Source organism: Thermobia domestica, chromosome 7 (assembly GCF_964235325.1).
Source record: "Thermobia domestica chromosome 7, izTheDome1.hap1.1, whole genome shotgun sequence".
NCBI lineage: Eukaryota > Metazoa > Arthropoda > Insecta > Zygentoma > Lepismatidae > Thermobia > Thermobia domestica.
In genome coordinates, this window is record NC_137460.1 from 55072309 (window position 1) to 55096693 (window position 24385).

Genomic DNA, 24385 nt, shown 5'->3' on the forward strand with positions numbered 1-24385 from the left:
TTCTGAGAGTCAGTGATTGATATTTAGAGTGATAATGTACTTTGATAGTTGATTGAATTTACTAGTTTCTATTACATACATACAATGGCGGCGATTGGACGTTAAAAGTTGGGGGAGCAAGACAGGATCTGAATATTTCTAAACAGTATTAGTTTTCCTGGGAAGTTGATAGTGTTTCTTATCACCAAATGACGGAGTAGATTTCGTTGCTTCCCAAAATGGCCTATATAAACAAGATGAAAATTTCACAGCATATGATAGGACACTAACTTTGCTTTCGAGTCCATTACTAATTAAGGCATCCTTGATAGCTTTCACTCTTCCACCCATCATATCTGATGGAGCTAAAATGTCAGCACCTGTGAAACAACCAGTGTGTCAAGAATTGTAGCTAGCATTTAATTTGAAGATGAATTTTTTTTAACATATCAAGAATATACTATCTATTTAAATAATAATAATAATAATAATAATAATAATAATAATAATAATAATAATAATAATAATAATAATAATAATAATAATAAAATTAAAGAAGCTGATATGTGCTACTGAATGAGATGGAAGAATTGGTAGACTGAAGAAAATGGGACCAAATCCACGGACCCTATAGGTTCACTTGCAACCCTCAGAACCTGGAATAGAATAAGAACCCTTCGAACCAGAAGTGAGCACTTGTCTATGGTCCCACTCAAATTAACAATCGAGCTGTTTATTGGAAATACATTTAACGTGATTGTGACTGTATTACACATTGTTTTATTTAGCAGATACTATCGTGAAACAGCAAGAGATTTGTCATTATTTCGAGCGAAATTAGAAATAAATTGATAGTTCAAAAGCAATTTCAAAGTAGGGATGTATCGATACCATTTTTTCACCGATACCTGATACCGATAAGGCCGATACTGCCGATACCGATACTTCTGGACACATTTCTTATATATTATTAGCAATTTTCAGAATAATGAAATTATCAACATTGTAATAGGGTATATTAGATATAAGGCCAAAATTTGACATACAAAAACAAAAAGCAGAATTTCATATTAGGTTACACACAAAAGATATATTTCCTCTAAATTTAGTCCAGCTCACATAAAATGAACTAAAAAGCAGCAAATACTTATATAGTGTAAAATTAATTCTGAGAGTCAGTGATTGATATTTAGAGTGATAATGTACTTTGATAGTTGATTGAATTTACTAGTTTCTATTACATACATACAATGGCGGCGATTGGACGTTAAAAGTTGGGGGAGCAAGACAGGATCTGAATATTTCTAAACAGTATTAGTTTTCCTGGGAAGTTGATAGTGTTTCTTATCACCAAATGACGGAGTAGATTTCGTTGCTTCCCAAAATGGCCTATATAAACAAGATGCAAATTTCACAGCATATGATAGGACACTAACTTTGCTTTCGAGTCCATTACTAATTAAGGCATCCTTGATATCTTTCACTCTTCCACCCATCATATCTGATGGAGCTAAAATGTCAGCACCTGTGAAACAACCAGTGTGTCAAGAATTGTAGCTAGCATTTAATTTGAAGATGAATTTTTTTTAACATATCAAGAATATACTATCTATTTAAATCATAATAATAATAAAATTAAAGAAGCTGATATGTGCTACTGAATGAGATGGAAGAATTGGTAGACTGAAGAAAATGGGACCAAATCCACGGACCCTATAGGTTCAATTGCAACCCTCAGAACCTGGAATAGAATAAGAACCCTTCGAACCAGAAGTGAGCACTTGTCTATGGTCCCACTCAAATTAACAATCGAGCTGTTTATTGGAAATACATTTAACGTGATTGTGACTGTATTACACATTGTTTTATTTAGCAGATACTATCGTGAAACAGCAAAAGATTTGTGATTATTTCGAGCGAAATTAGAAATAAATTGATAGTTCAAAAGCAATTTCAAAGTAGGGATGTATCGATACCATTTTTTCACCGATTACCGATAAGGCCGATACCGATACTTCTGGACACATTTCTTATATATTATTAGCAATTTTCAGAATAATGAAATTATCAACATTGTAATAGGGTATATTAGATATAAGGCCAAAATTTGACATACAAAAACAAAAAGCAGAATTTCATATTAGGTTACACACAAAAGATATATTTCCTCTAAATTTAGTCCAGCTCACATAAAATGAACTAAAAAGCAGCAAATACTTATTTAGTGTAAAATTAATTCTGAGAGTCAGTGATTGATATTTAGAGTGATAATGTACTTTGATAGTTGATTGAATTTACTAGTTTCTATTACATACATACAATGGCGGCGATTGGACGTTAAAAGTTGGGGGAGCAAGACAGGATCTGAATATTTCTAAACAGTATTAGTTTTCCTGATTGTTTCTAACACTTCGTTTAACGAAAGGTTGTATAATAGGATACCATTTTTCCAGTTAAAATACCGACGATTTTATTGAATTGACAAGAGCAACACAAGTAGGTACTAACCCTTTGTACTCTTAAACGACGAAAATCTAAGATAATTTGATTCTTTGCTCATGAACATCTTAAAATTCTGTCTAGAACATTGTGCGATTTGGTCAGTGGCCACAGGTCACTATTTGATACCAAAATGTTCACCATCCTCTTAGTATTGATCAACACCAATATCATTTCTCTATGACTTACCGTTCCGAAGATATTGGCCAAAAAAGTTTCGATTTCGGGATATTAAAGAAGCCATATCTCGGGAACCGTAAGTCATAGAGAGATGATGATGGTGTTGATCAATACCTACGAGGATGGTGAACATTTTGGAACTAGACAGTAACCAGTGGCCACTGGCCACCGTTCCTCAGATATTGTCCAAAAAAGTTCCAATTCAAGAGATTTAAAGAGCCATATCTCGGGAACTGTAAGTTATAGAGTTAATCAATACCTAAGAGGATGGAGAATATATGTACGGTGATAAAAAGTGACAGCTCAATATAGCTAATTCAACAGATCTCTTAATACGCAGGTTCCAAATATGTAAATGTATTATCTATTGAATTTAATCAAATACATCTATATATATAAAAGAGAACGTACAAATCCTTTGTTCCCTCATCACGCTAATACGGCTGAACCAATTTCTTTTATTTTTGGGGGGTTATTAGGATTTGGACCCTAGATGGTTTTTATCATATCACTTTAATTTTTAATTACCAGTGTCTTGAGATAATTGACCATTCAAGTGTCCATAACGTACAAATCCTTTGTTAGATCATCATAGGTAAAAATAAACGTATTTATATGCAACCCGCATGACCGTGTCACTCGGCGGGTTAACATAAATGACAGGCGCTATAATGTTAACATTTACTGCAATCACTTGAAAGCGAAAAAGTAAAAATTATCTAAGTAACAAAGTTTATTGCGTTCCGGGGTGACCGCAGCGAAGCGGGGCGGGTTAACATAAATGACAGGCGATATAATGTTAACATTTAATGCAATCTTCTATGGTTTTTATCATATCACTTGAAAGCGAAAAAGTAAAAATTATCTAAGTAACAACGTTTATTGCGTTCCGGGGTGACCGCAGCGAAGCGGGGTGAACGCTGCTAGTTTAATATACAATTCATATAAATTTCGAAAAAAATACTTTTTATGTTCGTTCTGGCAATGCCCTTCGAGCATTCTTAACTGTTTCTTTCTTGTTTTCTGTTCATAGAAAAAAAAAACAACGAAAAGGGCATTGTTCTGTCTGCTAGTAAAAATAAAATAAAATAAAATAAAATAAAAAATAAAAATTCACCACCAATTTGTAACTGCGGAATATCATAAATTCTGTTGGCAAAACAATGAAAAAGCTAGAAGTTGATTCTTTTTACTCTCTTTTTAATCAATATTCCTTACTATTAGAAAGATGAAAAGACATTTTAGGAACTGTCGATTTTTGTGTAATTAAAGAATAACTTGAGTATTAAGATTTTTCTTGTTTTGCGAAATGTTTTCTCAATTAGTTTCAAAGCGGCTAACATGTTGAGCCCTTGTAAGAAGAAATGAAAGTAAGCTGGAATTATTGCGCTCCACAAGGTTAATTTTGGGACCATTTTCCGTGGCAATTAAAACGCAATTCATGCACCTTTCTTAACACCACAGGAAGACAAATAACCAATACGTACTCACGTCACCGTAAATATTATATGGCACCATTTTTTCTATGAACCAGTAATACGTACAAAAACTTTACATTTCCAAATGAAACTATATACATTAAGAAGTCACTTCAAAAATGTAGGGAGGAGCAACTGCCCTATCCTGGCCCCCTAATCGCCGCCCCTGCCTATATATAATGAAAACAGATACTACCGCTATAAATTTTTATTGTTTAAAAAATTATGCGTGGTGAACCAGGTGTTGCTGTGTATGCCATAAAAAAAATAAAAGGGTTATTTAAGCGAAGTCGAAAATGATAAAACTATTTATTAACTTTAGAACTAATTGTTTTTAACCAGTAAGTAGGACAAAATAATGACAAAGTCAGCGTCTTGTGGATTTCTACCATAGCATTTTCTTCTGAATCGAAATCTCTGTCTCGTTTGGGATTCAAATGACGGGTCTGCACTGTATTGTGGCTGTTGTGTATTACGGTACCCAACAGAACCGATGACCCTATTCTAGGTTTGTGCATGTTAACAGATTATTAAATTTTGACTGTGAAAGTTTAAATTGAAGTATTGAGTATTAAGACTACTACATAACAGACGATGTGGTATGCTGCACTTATTTCACATGATTGTATAGTACTGAGATGCTATAAAATGTGATAAATTATTAATTATTATACTTTATAATTAATATTGTAGTATTCCGGTGTGTATAATCATTCGTTGTTTGATTCAGGAAGACACCTAAAAGACTATTTATATGTGATTGACTTTAGGCCTACCGTATGAGCCGATTCTACTCTTATTTCTACTCGTGTTTTTTCGTATTCATAATTGTTGGGTACTTGAGATATATATTCTAAATAATGTGTAATATATTCGTAAAGGAGTACGAAACTAACTTTACCTGCTATAAACTTGTGTGGGTGTTTGAAGTAAAAATACGAGTTTGCTACGCTGTCGATTGCTATAATGAGCTGCTTTGTTTACATGCGAAGCTCCGCCACATTCTAATGATCAAAATCGAGAACAGCGTAACGTAAATTAAATATGGAATAGTGAGAAATACAAAATATAGTGTCAGCAATTACTTATTTTAGTTAGAATTTATTTATTATTTTATATTTTGAGAAATAAATTATGTATAATATTTTTCTAGGTTGCTCCGATCTCCATAGATGGGGTGAGTGCAGTGTGCATAACATAAAATATGGGATAAGATCAGGGTTAGAGTCCCATAAAAATGTGGTTTTATATGCGTAAATTATAGTTTCGGATTCGTTACGTCATAGAAGGCGGCGGGTCGCTGACTAGTAGCAGTGAAGTATCTGAAATAACGCCATTGGTTGAGAATCCAACCTGAGTGTACCAGTATCCATGTCAAATCTATTTACAAACTATTTATTATTATACTATCATAAATAAAAAAATACATAGAATATTTATGGTAACATATATATGGCGTTTCAAAACAACACCGACAACGTTTGGGAGGTAATTCCTGACACCAAGATGAGATAAAAAGTATAGACCATCCTTGGTGCACAAATGTTTCTTTTCGGAGTTATAGGCTGCCGAAAACATGAAAAAATGAACTTTAAAGGTAAATAGCTCCAAAATTATGGGACCTATCGTAGTCAGGTCAAGACTTCACTTGGGAACTAATATGTGCCCTATCCAAATATCCAACTTTCAGAATCCTGCGGTACTTCCGCACCAATTTTTATAGAGGTATACTTCAAATTATATACCCGTAGCCAAACTCCCTCTATAACAATTGCTTCGTGAGTACCTTAGGATTCTATATTTATTTTTGAATAGCGCACATATTAGTTCTTAAGTGAAGTCTTGACCCGACTACGGTAGGTCCCATAGTTTTGGAGTCTAAGGGTAAGGGGGGAAAACAAGGAATGTCACAAAACTGCTTTTTCGAGAAAACGGCGTTTTAATATTGAAAAGTTCGTAAAAAGGAATAAGGTTAGTCAAATCTTTTGCTCTTTTTACATGGTGGTTTCTACATTTACGCATGCATAGCATACACAGTCAAATAGTACCAAGAGTCACCAACAGATAGGACAAAGAACTCGATAAAGCACCTACATGGACATTCCTTTTTTTTTTTTTTTTCTTACCCTTCAGTTATGAACCTTTCAAGTTCATTTTTTCATGTTTTTGGCAACGTATAACTTCGAATAACTTCGAAAGGAAAAATTTGGGCACCTAGGTTGGTCTATATTTTTTGTCTTATTTTGGTGTCAGGAATAACCTTCCCAACGTTGTCGGTGTTATTTTGAAACACCCTGTATATATGGAGTAACCAAAACAGGGTTAGTACACCCACAGTCATAGACCCACTCCCTGCTTCGGTTGACAGATAATCTGAAACGTAGGTTTCAGACGCTCACCATACGTCGTCTATTCATCAGATAGGACGTGTCTCCATTGCTCGGCAGTTCATGTCATGTAATCTTTGCAAGTCGTCACGTAATCATCTAGTCGTTTGATAACATTCACTGGTGTCACAAGGAGATTGCCTATAGTAGTTCTGCCAAGAATATCCATAGAACTCCTTGCACACTATTAGTGGAAATTGGTGTCTCTCGGTGGCAACTGACTTCGCTGTAATTCTAGTGGCAGTTATTTTCTTCTTTTTTTCCTCCGCAATTCTTTTCAATGCCTTTCTCTTCCTGTTTGGCAGTATTCCCTTTCGACCACTGTTATATTTTGTAGTCATAGTTTCCTCACTAACTGTGTGCGCTCGCATGACACTAGATAGGGACTTTCGATACCCTCTTAAACACGCCACTTTCATTACAGACACTCCCACTAACTGCATAAATAATCTGCTGTCGTCGAAAGTCTGTCAAGATCTGCCTTTGAACACACCACAATAATCATGGATGAACTGAATACTGATAATAGGTGAGCGAGGTAAACACCATAAATGGACTGACTATAAACCATGATCGTCAAACGCAACACATGTTGTAAACAACGCTGAACATTACGTGAGATTTCCGGTATGTTTGTATTATTCTGTCCGTCGTGCACAGTATGGTAGAAATAAAGGTTCCATGTTCTCTGTCGCTGTAGGAATAACAGTTAAAAGATTGCGTTTCGCATCCACAACCCGTCCAAACAATATCAACACGGTTTCCTACTGCTGAAGGATGTTTATCAACTTTCATCGAATGAAGGACGTATATGGCAACGAATGCGTATCACAAACAACAGTAGCTGATCGGTCAAAAATGTTTCGGGAAGGACGTAGTTCAAGTCGAATGAAAACAATTGTGCAAAGATGTCGGAAGTTCATTCGTGCGAATAGACGCCTGACGATTTGATCCATGGAGGAGCAATTCAACATGAGTTATTGTACTTCGCAGAAGATAGTAAAACATCTGCACCATCACAAAGTATACGTGGAGTGAATTCCCAAGATGCTGACAGATAGACAAAAGTTGGGGCGTATGGTGAATTCCCTTGAATATTTGATGCGCAACCAAGAAGGAGACGATTTCTTGTTGCTATTGTCGCTGCGGATGAATCCTGGTGCCACGATTTTGAACCAAGTTCAAAATCTTCCACCAATGAAACATCCCTCATCTCCATTTCCCAAGAAATTCAAGTTAGACGTAACTACGGGGAAAGCCATGGTTACCGTCGACTGTCATAGACCATCATGAGTGACTCCAGGGAGCCAGGAGAAATCATTAGAGCTGAATGATACTGTGCAACTTTGACCGTCTTCTCACTTCCATTAAAAGGAAAAGACTTGGTATTGACTTACGGAGTAACTGTGTTGCACGATAATGCACGTCCCCATGTTGTACGCGAAATGATGCATCGCTCTTCCTTCAGCCATAACCTCTCACCTTGCAACTCACATCTTTGGTCCCCTACAGAAGTTGAAAGGTCAGAAGTTTCACCAAGATAACGAGGTGAAAGCTGTAGTCCGTCAATAGTTCGAACGCAAACCTTTCAAATTTTACATGGACGGTATTCGTAGATGGTCGCAGAATTGAATATTTAAATGCTTATAGTGATTTCTTCTCACACGCAAATGTTGCGTCCCACTCATAATGGATGCCTTTACATTGTGTATAAAGAGTAGTTAGTTGAACACGATTAGTTCTTTCGCAAAAGTTTCACTTGACTACACCAGATATATTTATAGTTTTCTTAACCACCACTGTCGCTTAGAATGAATGTTCTTCACATTGCTAGAACAGTGCCTTACCGGCCAGTTACGATTTTTTTTTTTTTTTTTTGTGCTTTCACAATGTACTTACTTTATACAATTAGATCGCTGCATGTTTTTTCCTATCCACATAAGATAATCATTTTCAATTACTTTCCTTCTTCTTCTTCTTTCTTTTCGACTCCTATCCACATAAAATAACCATTCTCAACCAGTTTTTTTCTTCTCTTCGCACTCTTTCTTCTTTTTTCCGTACAAAATGTTTAGTTTCAGGGCTTACAAGGTGAAGTTAGTATGATATTTTCTTATATGGATATTACTGTATATTTCTGAATCGAAGGCGATCCTTTTTTAAAACAAAGAATTATGAAACATACATGTAAAGCACATACTGGTATATTTTCAGCATCCGCTATAAAACTACACTAAAAATTGAAAATGGAATCTTTGAGTTTTGCATCCTACGGTTATGTCGGCTAGGCTAGAGACGCTGATGATGAAAAATGTATGAAATAGTGGAATGAAGAAAGTGGGAGGAAATGAGAGGACTCCGTAGATACCCACGCACACAATGTTTGTCCACCACATAGTTCACTTAGCGCGCGATTGGATCAAATCAGGGACCCCATGCACCAGATGTGAACGCTTTACCACTAAGCCACCGTGGCCCGCCACATTAAAAATTGAATCAGATACATACCTCCCTTAGTTTATCTCACTGGAAGGGTCTACTAATTTGTGAACGTTCAAGGTTAGTGGCAGGCGAGGAAGACAGCAAAGTTAGAACTTAATGAAGGTTTGCGATTCTATACAATAAAGAAAAATTCCATATCACACGTCACGAATGCAAGACTAACTTATATTTTTGGGCACGAAATTGGGGCAAAACATCTTGTCTTGGATTCAGAAATATATGGTATACTGAAATTTCTTGAATACATTTACTCATGTACACGACGAACTCAATTCTCACCACACTCAATCATACTAAGCACCAAAATTAGAAATACCTAATAAAAAATATGACACAAATTGTTTACCTGCTTGTGCATACGCTAAAGCCTGCGAGACTATCCTTTTAAGACTAGCGGTGTGGTTAATTGAGCCTTCCGAGTTTAAAATACCACAATGCCCATGCGACGTGTACGTACAAAGGCAAACCTATAAATGAAAGTACACAATCAAATTTCATAAAAATGAATACGTAAGTTAGTGCTTATGCATGTAACTATTCTCATATACGAATATGATAAGTCGCATTCGAAAGCGGACATGTTCTTGATAAAAATTTCGTTTATCATTAGCGACTTTAGTTACGTTACAACTATCATAAACTAGGGTTAGATTGATCCAGTGCGTGTTACTTTAACCCATACGTGCGTGGTATATATTTCTAAAGCGCAGCTTCTTTAATACCGATCGCCAATTGTACAGCGCCATAAATGAAAGTTTTAGTAATATCTCTTCCCACTAAGATTGAATATATCACTATATATAGGGTGTCTATAACGTTGGTAGTATTTGTCCCTATACAGATAAGACTAACACTGTTGTGAGAACTTACTTCTGTCGACTTGTCACAAGCGAAAATACAAAAGTTTACCGTGACTGTTCTTCAACTGTTTCCAAAATGTACTTTTAAATGTCAACTTGTAGGTACTGAATAGCACAACATAGAACAAAATCAATTATATTTATCATTGAAAAAAGTACAGGTAACTCAATGTAATTCCACATTCCAGGATCCCTCCGCGCTGACCTAGTGGTTAGTGCACGCATCTTCGGTACACTGATTCTGGGTTCGATTTCCGATGAACTTTCACATTTGAATGTATTACAGTGGCTCGAATTCTACTTGAAACTGTTGGTTTACGTCTCATATAGTCCCGGTGCTGAGAACGGACGCTAAATTCCAACCATCCAAACCACAAAGTAATGTTGGTCCACAACTTTGAAATCAGATCCCTAATTTAGGCTAAACCGAAAATATCTTGCGGTCAATGTTGATATCGCGATGGATGTTGCTACTTGTCTATCACCTCCATGAAACAACAAACACATGTGATTTAAACAGAATCACACAAACACCTAAGATGATCATTATCACACAGACCTAGAACAAGGTCTACTGAAAAGTCCCAATGAAAACAGAACATTCTGATTTTGCATTAATGCCAAGTAAGAAAATTGTAGTGACTCGCGGAATTGTAGTCATGATTTTTTTTTCTAATGAAAGCATGAACGACGCGAGAAATTCATATTCCCATCTGGATATAGCACGAGGAAAATGAATGCAACGAATCATTCGTTTCTTACGTCTTTTACTTCGAATTACAACATTACAAACCATTAAAGTAGAATTACAACTGTATGTAAAGCCCATAAACACACAATGACATCTAAAGATCTTCGAAGTAGTCTCCCAAAGAGTCCACAAGATGGTAGGATCATGATACCACGGTAACGATACAGAATCAAGGTCTGAGCCAGAACTAAAACGCTAGTCAACGGAACAGAGTTATCCAGACTCACCACGTTGGCAGAAATTTTGTCGCAATCCCTCCCCTGTCAAGTTTATAATCATCGTAGCGTACAACATTAGGAGGTGATTTTTTGCCATTAATAATATATTTCCGAATAACTGTTTAAATGAGTATTCATCGTCATCATCATAGGTCTCCTGCCCTTACTGGCAGGTCACTTGCCACAGCTGAGAAGCTTCCACGGTCCTCCGCTAACCTCTTCGTCTTAACGTATGATCTTTCTGTTTTTAATCATCCATTAATTGTACTCTCCTTCGCCCCCTCCCTCTCTTTCCCGCAACCATACCATCTTGGACGACCCTCATGATACAATTTCTTCTTAGGGAATGTCCCAAGAAGTTTCTCTTCCTCTTCTTAACAATATCTAAAAGTGTTCTTTTCTCCCCCACTATTTCTAACACCCTCTTATTCGTTTTCTGCTCGACCCAACAAATTCTTTCCATTCTTCTCCACATCCACATTTCGAAGGCTTCCAGTCGTTTCTCATCACTTTTACGTAATGTCCACGTTTCCGCCCGATACAGTACAACACTTTACACGAAGCATTTTATAAGTTGTCTTCTCAAATCTTTATTCCAAGTCCCACAAAACAGACTTTTCTTCCTCCTAAAGGCTTCTTTCGCCATTCCTATCCTTGCTTTTATTTCACGTTCGCACTTCATATCATTACTAAGAATACTACCCAGATATCGAAAACTATTCACTTGTTCTATTTTCTCTCCCCCCACTTTTATATTTGATAAAGACCTCTTCGTTCCAATCACCATGGCTTTTGTCTTTCTAAATGAGTAATACTATTGAACTAATACTCTTTGAACTAAATGAGTATTAGTTCAATAATAATAATAATAATAATAATAACTAAGCGCATCTCGTAGTCAATTCTCATGTTTACAATTACTAACATACTAAAGTTTCTTATAACATTTTCCATTCTTTCTTACAAGAATGTAAAATGGAAGGAAAGAAAGAAAGAAACACACACAAAGTAATAGCTTTCCATAATATATAACATAGCATAGTATAATTTTTTTGTCGTACATTGTGGACTAAAAAAATCGACTATCAACGAAAAATTGTTGGAACTCGGCAAAGAGGAGCAATGGTATTATTATTATTATTTTTATTTATTTAATGATACTTACATCACACGCAATGATCAAATCAGGAAACCATGTTTTTAATTTCGGCAAAGCTTTAATAACTGGATTTGATGTCGAATCTGCGTGAGTTCCGCTGTCATCCTGAAATAAAGAATAGTAAACAAGTAACACTTGATATCACACCTATATACAAAACATGACGTTTTAACATTGTTTCGACTTCTGAATGGATAACAGTGATATCTGATACCTCTCATACAGACTCTGTGCTGAATGGAGGACGTTAAATTCCAAATCAATCAACCAACCATTAGCGATATCTCACGATTACTTTCGTTATGAATTGGTCACGACGTACATTGACACATTGCAAAAGAGTTCTTTCACAATTTATAAATTATCAGAATGTATCTGACACTCGAGTAAACAATTCCCAAACAACATTTTACGAAGAAATAAAGACGTACTAGTTGGTATACTTCCACAGTGAACGACTGCAACAAGTTGTAGGGAAAAGCCAATCACAAACAAATCGAATATTCCTTTCACACGTGGAGACAGTATTTTCAAGGTAAAAGGTTAAATGAAACGATAAAGAAAATGTACTCAACGAATTGTTAAAAAAAAAGTTAAAACTAGACTGTCTCTGTTATCTTTACTACCTTACTTATCCTGCCTTGTCTTTTGGGAAAAAAATTGCCCTAGGTAATATTAACTTTATACAAGGGTTGGATTTTTTTAGTAATGGCAACACTGATACGAAGCATTCCAAGATGTTTGCGGTGCAAGTGCATTACCATAACGTACAGTAACAAGGTGGGTCAAAGCCTTTAATATTGGACGACAAAATGTCACAGAGATGCCTCGCTTCGGCCATCCTCCTGTAATTCAAGATGTGCAAAACGTGAATGCGTTAGTACTAGCGGATCGGAACACCACGATTCGTGAATTGGCCAACGATACAGGACTAGCGCATGCGACTGTGCTGAAAATTCTGAAGAAGAACCTGGGATTGCGTAAAATCGCCTCAAGGTGGGTTCCACATGATATGACTGAGCAACACAAGCGGACACACAATCATAGTCAACGTCTTGCGAATAAAATCAGAAAAATAAACACACTGCTGAACAAGACTGCACTTATTTAATATAAAAACACATTTACACGTGACGTTTCGATCTTCTAGCCAAGATCCTCATCAGACGTACACTCAAGAGTAGAGTCACGTAGAGTGTACGTCTGATAAGGATCTTGGCTAGAAGATCGAAACGTCACGTGTAAATGTGTTTTTATATTAAATAAGTGCAGTCTTGTTCAGCAGTGTGTTTATTTTTCTAACACAAGCGGCTGCCATATGATCCCGCTCGAACACACTTGGAGCGGTATCAATGTGAAGGTGAGGCCTTCTTACGGCGGATCATTGCTATTGATGAGACCTGGACCAGAGCGTATAAATCATAGCTGAAACGGTAATCAAACATCCTGTGTCACCGAGAAAAACAACAGTTCGGAATACCCCAACCAATGTGAAAGCTATGCTCATCATTGCATACGACTGGGATGGTGTAATCATAAACCATACCGTCCCCCAAGGACACACCGATAGTGCAGAGTACTACTGCAATTTTTTGCAAAACAATCTGCGAGCAGCTGTAAGACGAAAACGACACCAGTTCCTGACGAACCCACCCATCATTCTGCATGACAATGCAAGAGCACATTCAGCAGGTGCAGTCATTGATATGTTGCATCGTTGTGGCTGGGAAGTGCTGTATCACCCCCCGTATTCTCCAGATTTAAGTCCCTGCGACTACGACCTCTTCCCGAAGATGAAGGAATTACTTCGTGGGACACACTTCCGTACAATCGATGATCTTCTCCGGGTGATCGATCGCTCCATCCACACTACCCAGAAATTAGGCACTGCCAACGGCATCCAGCGGCTTCCACATCGCTGGGAACACGTAATTCACAATGCTGGTGATTACATCGAGGACCTGTAAAACTTCGAACCTTGTTAAGTACTCTACTTCTCAAGATACACCGTTGTTCCATTACTAAAAATCCAACCCTTGTAATTGCAATACTGAGTTCGAAACTGCTGCACTTCAATGCAATTCACTGACTGTGAACTATACTGGGTAACTTCTTTTTCCTTTCACTTCTATAAATGACTTACTCGCGCATCTAACATTAAAACATTCTTTACTTTGATATATGTTACTGTAATATGATAACATCATCAATAACACCATCTCGTTTTTAGTATCAGAATAAGAGATGTACAAAGATATAATACTAGCCTTGAAGAAATGTGTTGATTGCTTACAGTTTAAGAAAACTAGCCTATAAGCATTCTAATCTAGTGCTTCTTACTGCAAAAACCGCTAACGTTATTGCTTCATTAGTGTAAGAGTTATAAATAAAAAACATTTGGGGGGCAAGTTCACGTTGCCCCCCACTTCAAACATTAACGATAAAATTAGTACCATTCGTTAGTGCACCGTTAGTGATTCTAGAAAACTCTGATATTTTCGTTAGTAATACTATTAGTGAAGCTGAATTTGGAAATATATTTTTATAAAGAGTCCAAATATATATATATATTTTTTTTATCCTTACTGCGCTCGCATTCGACGAATAATTTTCGCAGGTTTAACACCTTCCGCAAACAAAAAGCGAATCATTGTCCTCATTTCCTTCTTGGTGCAGATCGACAATGGAGCTGCCAGGTATTTTTATAATTTTATTTTTCAAATGAAATGAACAACCGAAAGTAAGGAATTTTCAACTATTCAAATGAAGTTCCATCTTGATTGTTATTAAATTATTGAACTATTTACAATATTACTTTCCTCTTTCCTTTTGTCACAAGTCTTCATATATATATATATATTGTAAAAAGCTACAAATGGTTTCGACGAACAACTGCCGCCTTCTTCAGTGAACTGAAGAACAGAAACTGTTTCATCCGTTACATTGCGTAGTTACCTTCAACTGTGAAATAATGGAAAAATATATATACAAACGGAATGGATTAATCCTTCACGTATATATAGACCATAATGGTTACCTTCTGGATTCCTTAAACTGAAGTAAAATGAACATACAATCAAAGTTGCACAATATAACCATCCGACGTGAATATCACTGCGTAAGTTTTGATGACATATTCATTTTTATTGTTTAAGGAATTCAGAAGGCAGCCATTTTCATCTGCATATAACACATTAAGAATTCATTCATTCCATACTAGCAGCGTTCACCCCGCTTCGCTGCGGTCACCCCGGAACGCAATAAACTTTGTTAATTAGATAATTTTTACTTTTTCGCTTTCAAGTGATATGATAAAAACCATAGAAGATTGCACTAATGTTAACATTATATCGCCTTTCATTTATGTTAACCCGCCCCGCTTCGCTGCGGTCACCCCAACCCGCCCCGCTTCGCTGCGGTCATCCCGGAACGCAATAAACTTTGTTACTTAGATAATTTTTACTTTTTCGCTTTCAAGTGATTTATAGCGCCTGTCAGTTATGTTAACCCGCCGAGTCACAGGGTCATGCGGGTTGCATATAAATACGTTTATTTTTATACCTATGATGAACTAATAACAAAGGATTTTTTGTACGTATTGACACCTGATTGGTCAATTATCTCAAGACACTGGTAATTGAAAATTAAAGTGATATGATAAAAACCATCTAGGGTCCACATCCTAACAACCCCCCAAAAATGAAAGAAATCGGTTCAGCCGTATTAGCGTGATGAGCGTACAAAGGATTTTTTGTACGTATTGACACCTGATTGGTCAATTATCTCAAGACACTGGTAATTGAAAATTAAAGTGATATGATAAAAACCATCTAGGGTCCAAATCCTAACAACCCCCCAAAAATGAAAGAAATCGGTTCAGCCGTATTAGCGTGATGAGCGGACAAAGGATTTTGTGCGTTCTCTTTTATATATATAGAAAGATAGATATACATAGTATTTTTCCATCACCTTACAGTTGGAGGTAACTATGCAATATACCGGATTAAGTAGCTTTGGTTTTTGTATTATACAGAAGAAATCTACAGTGGGCTGTCGAAAACATTCTTTCTACAAGCTTTAACGATGCTTTTTTAACTATTTAATATGAGCAGAAGAGTATCTTGAAGCTTTAAGTAAAGGTTCAAACATACGCTGTTTCATATTATAGATTAATTGTGCAACAGTTATTTTGTACTCGACGCAGTGATTCGATCTCACATAAGTAAGAATTTGAAAAAGATAGAATTTTCTAAAAGCCTCTCATTTTACGCACAAGTGTAGCCTGTAGTTATCGAAAATACACTATTTTATCTCGTAAATTTTGTACTTACAGAGATCGCTCCGAAGAAGAAGTCGTAATTATTACTCCCGATATTCCAAACAAATTCGTTGTTCTTTTTCCAGGTTTCTTGAGGTTACAATATTGCAGTCTACTTTCTTCTCCACGTTTTGAACAATAGCATTTGATCGCCACAGTAAGTAACATCAGTTTCCAGAATTAACGATCACAATTTTATTACATGGCAAATCAATGGCTCGATTTGCAAAGAGAAATTATCATAAGATGTTTGAATTTACAATTTCGTTGATATCATTTTTAGTAACTCATTTATGTTTTTCTTAAATATTCAATGTGTATTATCAGTGATCGTGTATTATTTTGGATGTAAAAAACTTAATTACCACCGAAACTTTCAAGAATTTTAGTAAAATATAAATCTACAGTTTTGTGGTCGACGATTACGACGTGTAGGCTAAAGGAGACGGGTGATTAACATTCCTATTACCATGGGGTCCTATATGACCCGAAACTAAGTTTAACAGTGTAAAACTCATGTACTACATTACATAAAAATTAAAAAAAAAAAAAAAAATTGATTTTCATGTCTCCTTAGGAACTTAAATTTGATACATTGTGATATTTCTTGTGTGTATGTGTGCGCAAGTTTTTCTACTTCCTGCACTGAGTACCATTGGGGTCATACAGGACCCCAGCAAGTATTAACAACTTTTGTGTTTTTCCGATAGATGCCAGTAATTCTTCGGATTTTGACACAAGTCGCTCTTCAATTGTTTTCTCGAATGTTTGAGAAACACTATGGCATAAAATAATCTATCTTGCGAAAATTTTGAATGAAGAAATCATTGATTATGAATTTTCGCCAGAACATCCTGCAAGTGATTATGCTTTATCTACTGATGATGGTGAAATAAATGGAAGTTTGGGCTATAATGATATAGACGAAATGATTCAGATTCATATCTAGATTCTGAAGAAGTGTGTATGCTTGAAAGAAGCAAAAATGATACCTCAACACCTGCCACTTGCAAGTAGTATATTCTAATAGACTTCTACTTTTGTTGCATTTCTATTTTTATCAATCATTGTTGTCAATTGATTTGATTATCTTATGGAAATGTTGAAATAAGCGTCCAATATACTATCAGGTAGTGTAAAAATAGAAAATAATGATTTGATTTGAGTTTAACGATTATGCTACGCTGTGAAGGCTAAAGAAGACGTGGATCTACTGAGTACAGTAGAATCGGAACCAATTTTGTCGTTCAACTGTAATCCTACCGGGAATAGAACCTGGACCTGGGCCGAAAGTAAGCGTGCTAGCCTCTAGATCAAGCGGGCTTCCTGAAAAAATGAGAGATAGCTCCTATTTGAAATCGTAGCCTTGTAATATCTGCTGTATTTCTTGTCCTGATTTACTAGTTTTCTGAAGTCTCGTGAAAGATACATTTCAAAATTGTTCCTTCATTTGATAATATAATTGCTCTTTTCATTATTTCCTTTTTCTTATCCTTATTCGATATTGTAGAAAAAAGAACTGGAAAAGAATCCACGGTTATTCCGGATAGGCTAAAGGTGAGGGCGATGATGAGAATAAATGAAATGGCTGAAAGAAGAAAGTGGGAGGAAATGGGTGAACCCCAAGAAAACCCAAGCACACGGTGTTTGTTCACCACGAAGTCCACTTTCCGTAAGCTCGAATCGAACTAGGCATCTTACACGAGATATGAACGGGCTACCAAGAAGCCACCGCGGCATATTATTCAATGTCGTGTTTCTGAATAATCCACTAAAATAGTTCCTACTGAGCTCGATCAACTATGATGATAAACATATTTCAATCCTTGTTCTGATTTTGATCCTGATTTCTATACGTCATCTTTGTTATTGCAATATTCATTTTCCCATTCTTTCATCATATGAATCCGCATTTTCTTTTCAGATCCAAGAATGGACAACAAACCTACAATAGTAGTCGGAATAAGGACTTCTCAGGGTAAGATTCCGTCTCGCAATATTACCAAGACTGGAAACAGGACCTGCACGGCACAGCATCAGAAATGTGAATACGGTTCAATCTGTTTTCGAACTTTTTTATGAGACCCAATATTCTTGAAACTATTTTGAAATGGACAAACAAGGAAGCCTCTATTACATATGGAGCTGAATGAGTGTATGTTGATATGGGTGAACTTCAGTATTTCATAGAGTTCCTTATACTGGCGGGAGTATACAAAGCACACAACGACGGTATTTCATATTTGTGGAATAAAAAAGATGACCGACCTATTTCCAACAAATGAATGTCAAGGAATAGAATTACACAGATATTTTCATGCTTCTGGTTCGATGACGCAGAACAACGACGCAAAAATCGTAATTCTGGCAAATTGTCTCCAATTAGAGACGCTGTCGATGCATGGGTAAGTACGTTACAGGATGCACATTACTATTAACGTGGTAGTAACATTACTATTGATGAACAATTAGTGTCATTTCGAGGACGCTTTCCTTTTCGTCAGTACCTTTAGTGCTCTCAACGCTTTCATCATTTGACTTTCACTCAATCCTGAATGGAACAGCAGAAGTAATTACAGACAGAGAATATTTCTCCTTGTGCTAGGAAAGTCTCTAACTGCACAAAACCGACTTCGGCGTGCAGAGATCCCGTGTATATCTTCAGAAGCAAAGAAAGGACTAAAACGTGGTTGTTGTCATTTCTGTGAGCGGTCTGTCATGCAAGACATACGTGTGTAAGCAACACTCGGCTATTGTTTGTATCAAATGTAACGACGACTAAAAATAACAGTATGATTTTGTGTAAGTTCTTTCGTAAGTATCTGTTTACGTTTCTTGGAGATCAAAATTTACTGAACAAAGAAACCCTACTTAGCAGCTAAACAAATATTTACAGAACTGCTGTAGAATTGAATTATATGTGTATAATACGGTATAAGATTGGAAAATTGAGCTATACTACTAATTATCTTCCAAATTATTAAGTTTCCTTATGTGCATAACTCTTATACATTTGCATAATTGTACGTATATAATCAATTTATATACATGCATAATGGATGGATGGAATACACTATATATATTTGAAATATGTAGGAAGCATTAATTATGAGCTCTACCTAGGAGAATTCTATGTGAGTATCAGGTTTAATAACGTTTTTAAACGAGTCAACAATAAGCATACCTTTGGAAGAGACTGTAAGACACCAAATAACAAAATCGATTTAAGGCCTTTGCTGACCATTGGCGCCAAGACTTCATGTAATCTCTCTACGCCATACCTCTTAATCCCTGACATACTTTTCACTTCCTGTATTGCCCATTCGTCATCACTGGAAAAAAGAAGAAAAACTCTCAGTACAGATACCTACAATTCTTATTTATGTGTACAATAGTTATTAAATGAAAACGTTAAGTTACATTCCTGACATATGGACATTCTTTGTGTTAAATTATCTTCACTTCCAAGTCAAATAATAAAACCGAGTACTCAAAAATAATAGTAATATTGCGTAACATAGGTAATATTGTGTGGAGGCATGGCATAAGAACTAGTGCCTAAATCATGAATTAATACAAACCAACTTATGCTAGGCGGCCACTGAAAAGCACGAATGTTATTTAACCGAATTAGGACAGGAGAGACCTGCGCGGTAGCGTCCGTACAAAGCAGGCGATCAGCGACGCTGGATATACGCATAAACGAAGATAGTGGAAAATCACTTCATATGACATAAAAACACATGCTGTGCGTGAAGAGGGTTTCTTGGTTTTCTCAGGAATAATCAATGGATGGCTTTGTCCCAATTTACATCATCCTTGATTGACAAAGTAAAAATTAACCACACTTAGTTAAGACGCAACTTCGGTTTCGATTTTTTCCTAGGTTAGTTACTAAGACAATAGGTTCGAAACACTGACGCTCTATTGTCTGTTTACCTAATATCGCATCAATACGTGAATCATATACTCCATAATTTAACTTGGTTTCTCTCAATAATTACTCATCCAACAGTGATGGCGCTTATAACCTTTTTTCTTAGTCGTATGTTGACATTTCGTCAGAATCTCTTAATTTCTCCATTTTCTTTTCTTTTTTCTTTAAAATTTCCGTTCCACTACTCACAACAGTTAACCCCTAATCTATTTTACGTATCTAACGCACCTTACCCTACTCTACAATCCGTAACGATGAAGCTGTCCGATACATGAGGCATCTACTAACATGAGAAACTGTGTGTATTGATTATCCTCGCCTATGTGTTTACCTACCGTCGCTATTCGTCTGTTCCCTACTGACGCGCACACTACTCGATTTGATAGGATTCGTGCTTTACATATATATGGTGCCTTTAATTTCAATTCAGACAGAGCATGTACCATTACCATCTCAGATATTGTTGAAACTTTTTCTACAGCAACTAGGCATGTTTCTAAGAGAACCACTTTTTTTTTTTCCGAAAAAAAATCCCGCCAAGTAATGAGCCGTCAAAGACGGGGAGTACAATTTATGAATTGTAGAAGACATGGAAAATGGTCAAGAGCCCCACCATTCACCTATGGAGACAGGTAGTTATAATTCTTGTTGTAGTATGTACATAGGGATATGTCAACTATATTTTATTATAGTTTGGTTTGCGCATACGTATCTTTTTGTAGATAAATTAACAAATGAACGTCAGTTTACATGAAAAGTTCGCGAATTTTTTTCGAACACCTTTTTTCGCTATAGAATTTTAAAATTTGTTTTCACTTTTGGTAAGACCTAGTTGTTCGCTTTCCGAAAAAAAAAAAGAAAAGAAAGAAAGTATCGCTTCCGTGTGCTACCGTTTCGTCCCAAAAAATTCGAGAAATTGTCAAATTTTGAAAAATCGCCTTTTTTGCGCGCTATATTAAAGTTCTGAAATTTTGCCAGATGGTTCAACTTTACATGAATAATAAACACACCAAATACCATTCTCGACCAATGCTTCCTACAGCCTTTTGAAGTTAGTGAAGTTTCGTTAACTTTGATGTCACAGTTGGCAACACTGGACACAATAAAAGTGCAACAATTTTATGATGTTTGTGATTCACATTCATTAAGTGAAGAATAAAAGTTTTTCCTGATTGCTTTTTATTATTTTGATCAAAAATGCTCTCTGAAATAGTAAAATGAGCGTCCCCCTACTCCTCCGTTTTCTTTAACCGAAGTAATCTGAGATTGAAATTACGACTACGAAACACACAAATTTTAAGTTTACCTGAAACGGCAATTCAATAAATTCTGATGATCTATAAAATGCCCGGACTATTCCTCAGTGATGATTTGGAATGCTCCAGACAAAGTCCCAATAAGTGCGATGTCATTAGTGATCGAAAATGAACAAAAAGTTCAGAAAAAAATCGAAACGTTTTCTTATGCGTTCCATCAAAGAAATTTACGGACTTTTTAAACAGAACAATCCCAGCATAAGAATGGGTCACTCGAAATTTTATAGTATTCGACCAAAGTGGGTAAGTCCGCAACCTGCGAGGGAAGTGTGTGTGTGTGTATTATGTAAATTTTTAGTTAGTTACTACTGCGTTGCAACAAATCAAAGGTGCAGCCTGTACTGAAGCTGTCACGAGTGACAATTTTCTTTAGTCGTATGATCTGTTACAAAATGACAGTTGTCTTTTTCAAGAATGTAGTGAATGTCCTGAAGTTGGAAGGAATAAGTGTAGAGCCTTTAATTACTGATCCTGATGAAAATGAAAGTGTTAGGTATGCCATATGGGAATGATCTCGTAAAAAACTTATCACTTTTTGTTTTCGTATCGTACGTTGCTGGTTTAACTGTAAGAATTGTAATTCATTACTACATCAAGAAAATCCAAACAGAATTAATTGCTACCGAAAAGCATCGTATAAAATTTCAAGATACAAATTCTATTTTACTTCATGTGGACTTTGTTGAAAACTGGACTGTTATTCTGCAAAGTGAAATTCAGAGTTATCACCGGAAAAATGAACCGATTTCCATCTTTACGGCAGTGGTATATTATTATGAATAGGGGTGGCCTTTTTCGAAAAATCTGTTTTTCGATTTTCGGAAATTTCGTTTTTCGAATTTTTTTCGTTTCAAAAATGTTTTCGTTTTTCGAAAAAAATTTCATTTTTCGAAAAAAACTAGTTTTTCATTTTTCGATTATTTTTAGTTTCTCGAAAAGTTTTTGGAATTCGTGGAATGATAATGTGGGAGTACCCCGGGAAAACCCACGGACACGATGTTGTCTGCCACGAACTTACTTGACCTGGGATCAAATGCACAAGAGGTAAGCGTTCTAACACTAAGCTACCGTGCCCCCTTGGACTTCGATTTAATGAAAGAATAATGTATAATGTCTACTATTGACGAAACTCATCCAATCACGACCAAAATGAACTGTGACGTATTTAGTACGCACGTTAAATATCATGGTGTTTGGGATTTTGGTTCCAGAGTTATTGCTAATCAAATTTGTGTTTTAAGTTAGTGATATCAAGAAATTTCACTAAGACGCATTTGATTAAACTCAAATAATCTTGACGAAAGTTGGTAGGATCGTAAATATTGACGAGCTTGGTACGCATGGAAGCTCAGTATAAAATATTATGATGTACAGACTTTTTGTTCTTGAGTTATTAGCTATCAATGTTAGGTTTGGAATCAGCGAAATAAAGAAATTTCATTAAAGCGCGAAAAATGGAACTCATCCAATTTTTACCAAACTTGCCAAGGTGGTAGAGCTTGACGAGCCTAGTAACTATAAAGGTAACAAAGAAAGATTTGTCGCTTTTTCACCCAACACCTTCGAACAAAGATATGTAACCTAACCTGGAAGATCACAAAGTCTCCATCAGCATCGACGACCTTCTGCCAACGTTTTGGAAGGCCATGTATTCCATTGCGGTAGAACTTGGTGGGCCGTGAAGCGAAGAAGGTATTAAGTGCGTTTTGCACCTCTACTAGGGATTTGAACTGGCGTCCTCTAAGCCGACTGTTCAAGGAACGGAACAGGTGATAATCGGACAGTGCAATGCCCGGGGAGTATAGCGGATGCAATATTGTTTCCCATCCAAAGTGTAGAATGGTGTCCCGGGTCATCCTAGCCACGTGGGGCTTAGCGTTGTCCTGTAACAGGAGGACCCCTTTGCGATTCAGAAGTGCTGGCTCCAGAGTCTTGAGTTTTTCTTGAACACGGCTCAAATGCTTACAGTACACAGTTGTATTGATGCTCTGACTAGCTGTAGCAGTATTTTTTTCTCAATATACTGTCCAGAAAATATGAACTTGAACTTAGTAAAATCAAGAAATTTAATTAAAACGCGTTAAACTTATCCGAAATTGGCCAAAGTTGATATGGTCATAGACTTTAGCGAGTCTGGTACGCGTGCGAGCTCAGCACGAAATATTGTGATGCACAGACCTTTGGTTCTCGGTTCTTGAGGGATATAAATTAGAAATAATAATTCACAAAGGTAAACAGTATACAATTTATATTTTACAGAATATTAAAATATAATTACTTACTAATAGTGATTATTAATGTTTTATAATGTATATTTTATAATGTAAAAAAAAAAAAAAAAAAAAAGACTAACAAATTACCAAATAGAAGGATCCTGTATAAACTGATCGTGATAGTATCAGGACTCTCTGTAATAAATGGACTTTTAACAATTCATTTTAACGAAACATGAAGTGATTATATGTACTGACACTAATTCCAAAGACTTGTCACTAAGATCCTCCATTCATTTCTTGTATTTTCTATTACTAAATCAGTATCAAAAACAATTTGTTTTCAAAAATAGGCAATTTAATACTAACAAAGTACTATTGAATGGTTTATTTGTTCTAAAGATATTTTATATACCGTAGGACAAAGAACTAAGTATCTGACTATAATAATCTCATCAAACGAGAATTCAAATGTTAAATAGGTAGGTCTTCGTTTTCATATTAGTTTTTACTGCTACTAACTTCAGTAGAAGAATACTACTAAGATGAAATATTTTTTTATTTGGTTGTTTGTTGAAGTTCAGCGTC

General features: G+C 36.0%; 1 protein-coding gene across 1 annotated transcript in view; it reads right to left on the reverse strand.

Annotated features, from left to right (window-relative positions):
* LOC145690114 (delta-aminolevulinic acid dehydratase-like) overlaps positions 1-24385 on the reverse strand; it is a 60733-nt gene that overhangs the window by 28074 nt on the left and 8274 nt on the right. The window contains exons 2-4 of the mRNA XM_081764695.1: positions 19516-19663; positions 12020-12118; positions 9372-9492 (exon numbers count right to left, since the gene is read on the reverse strand). Coding sequence (XP_081620821.1) covers positions 9372-9492; positions 12020-12118; positions 19516-19663 — 368 coding nt within the window. The remainder of the gene's footprint in view (positions 1-9371; positions 9493-12019; positions 12119-19515; positions 19664-24385) is intronic.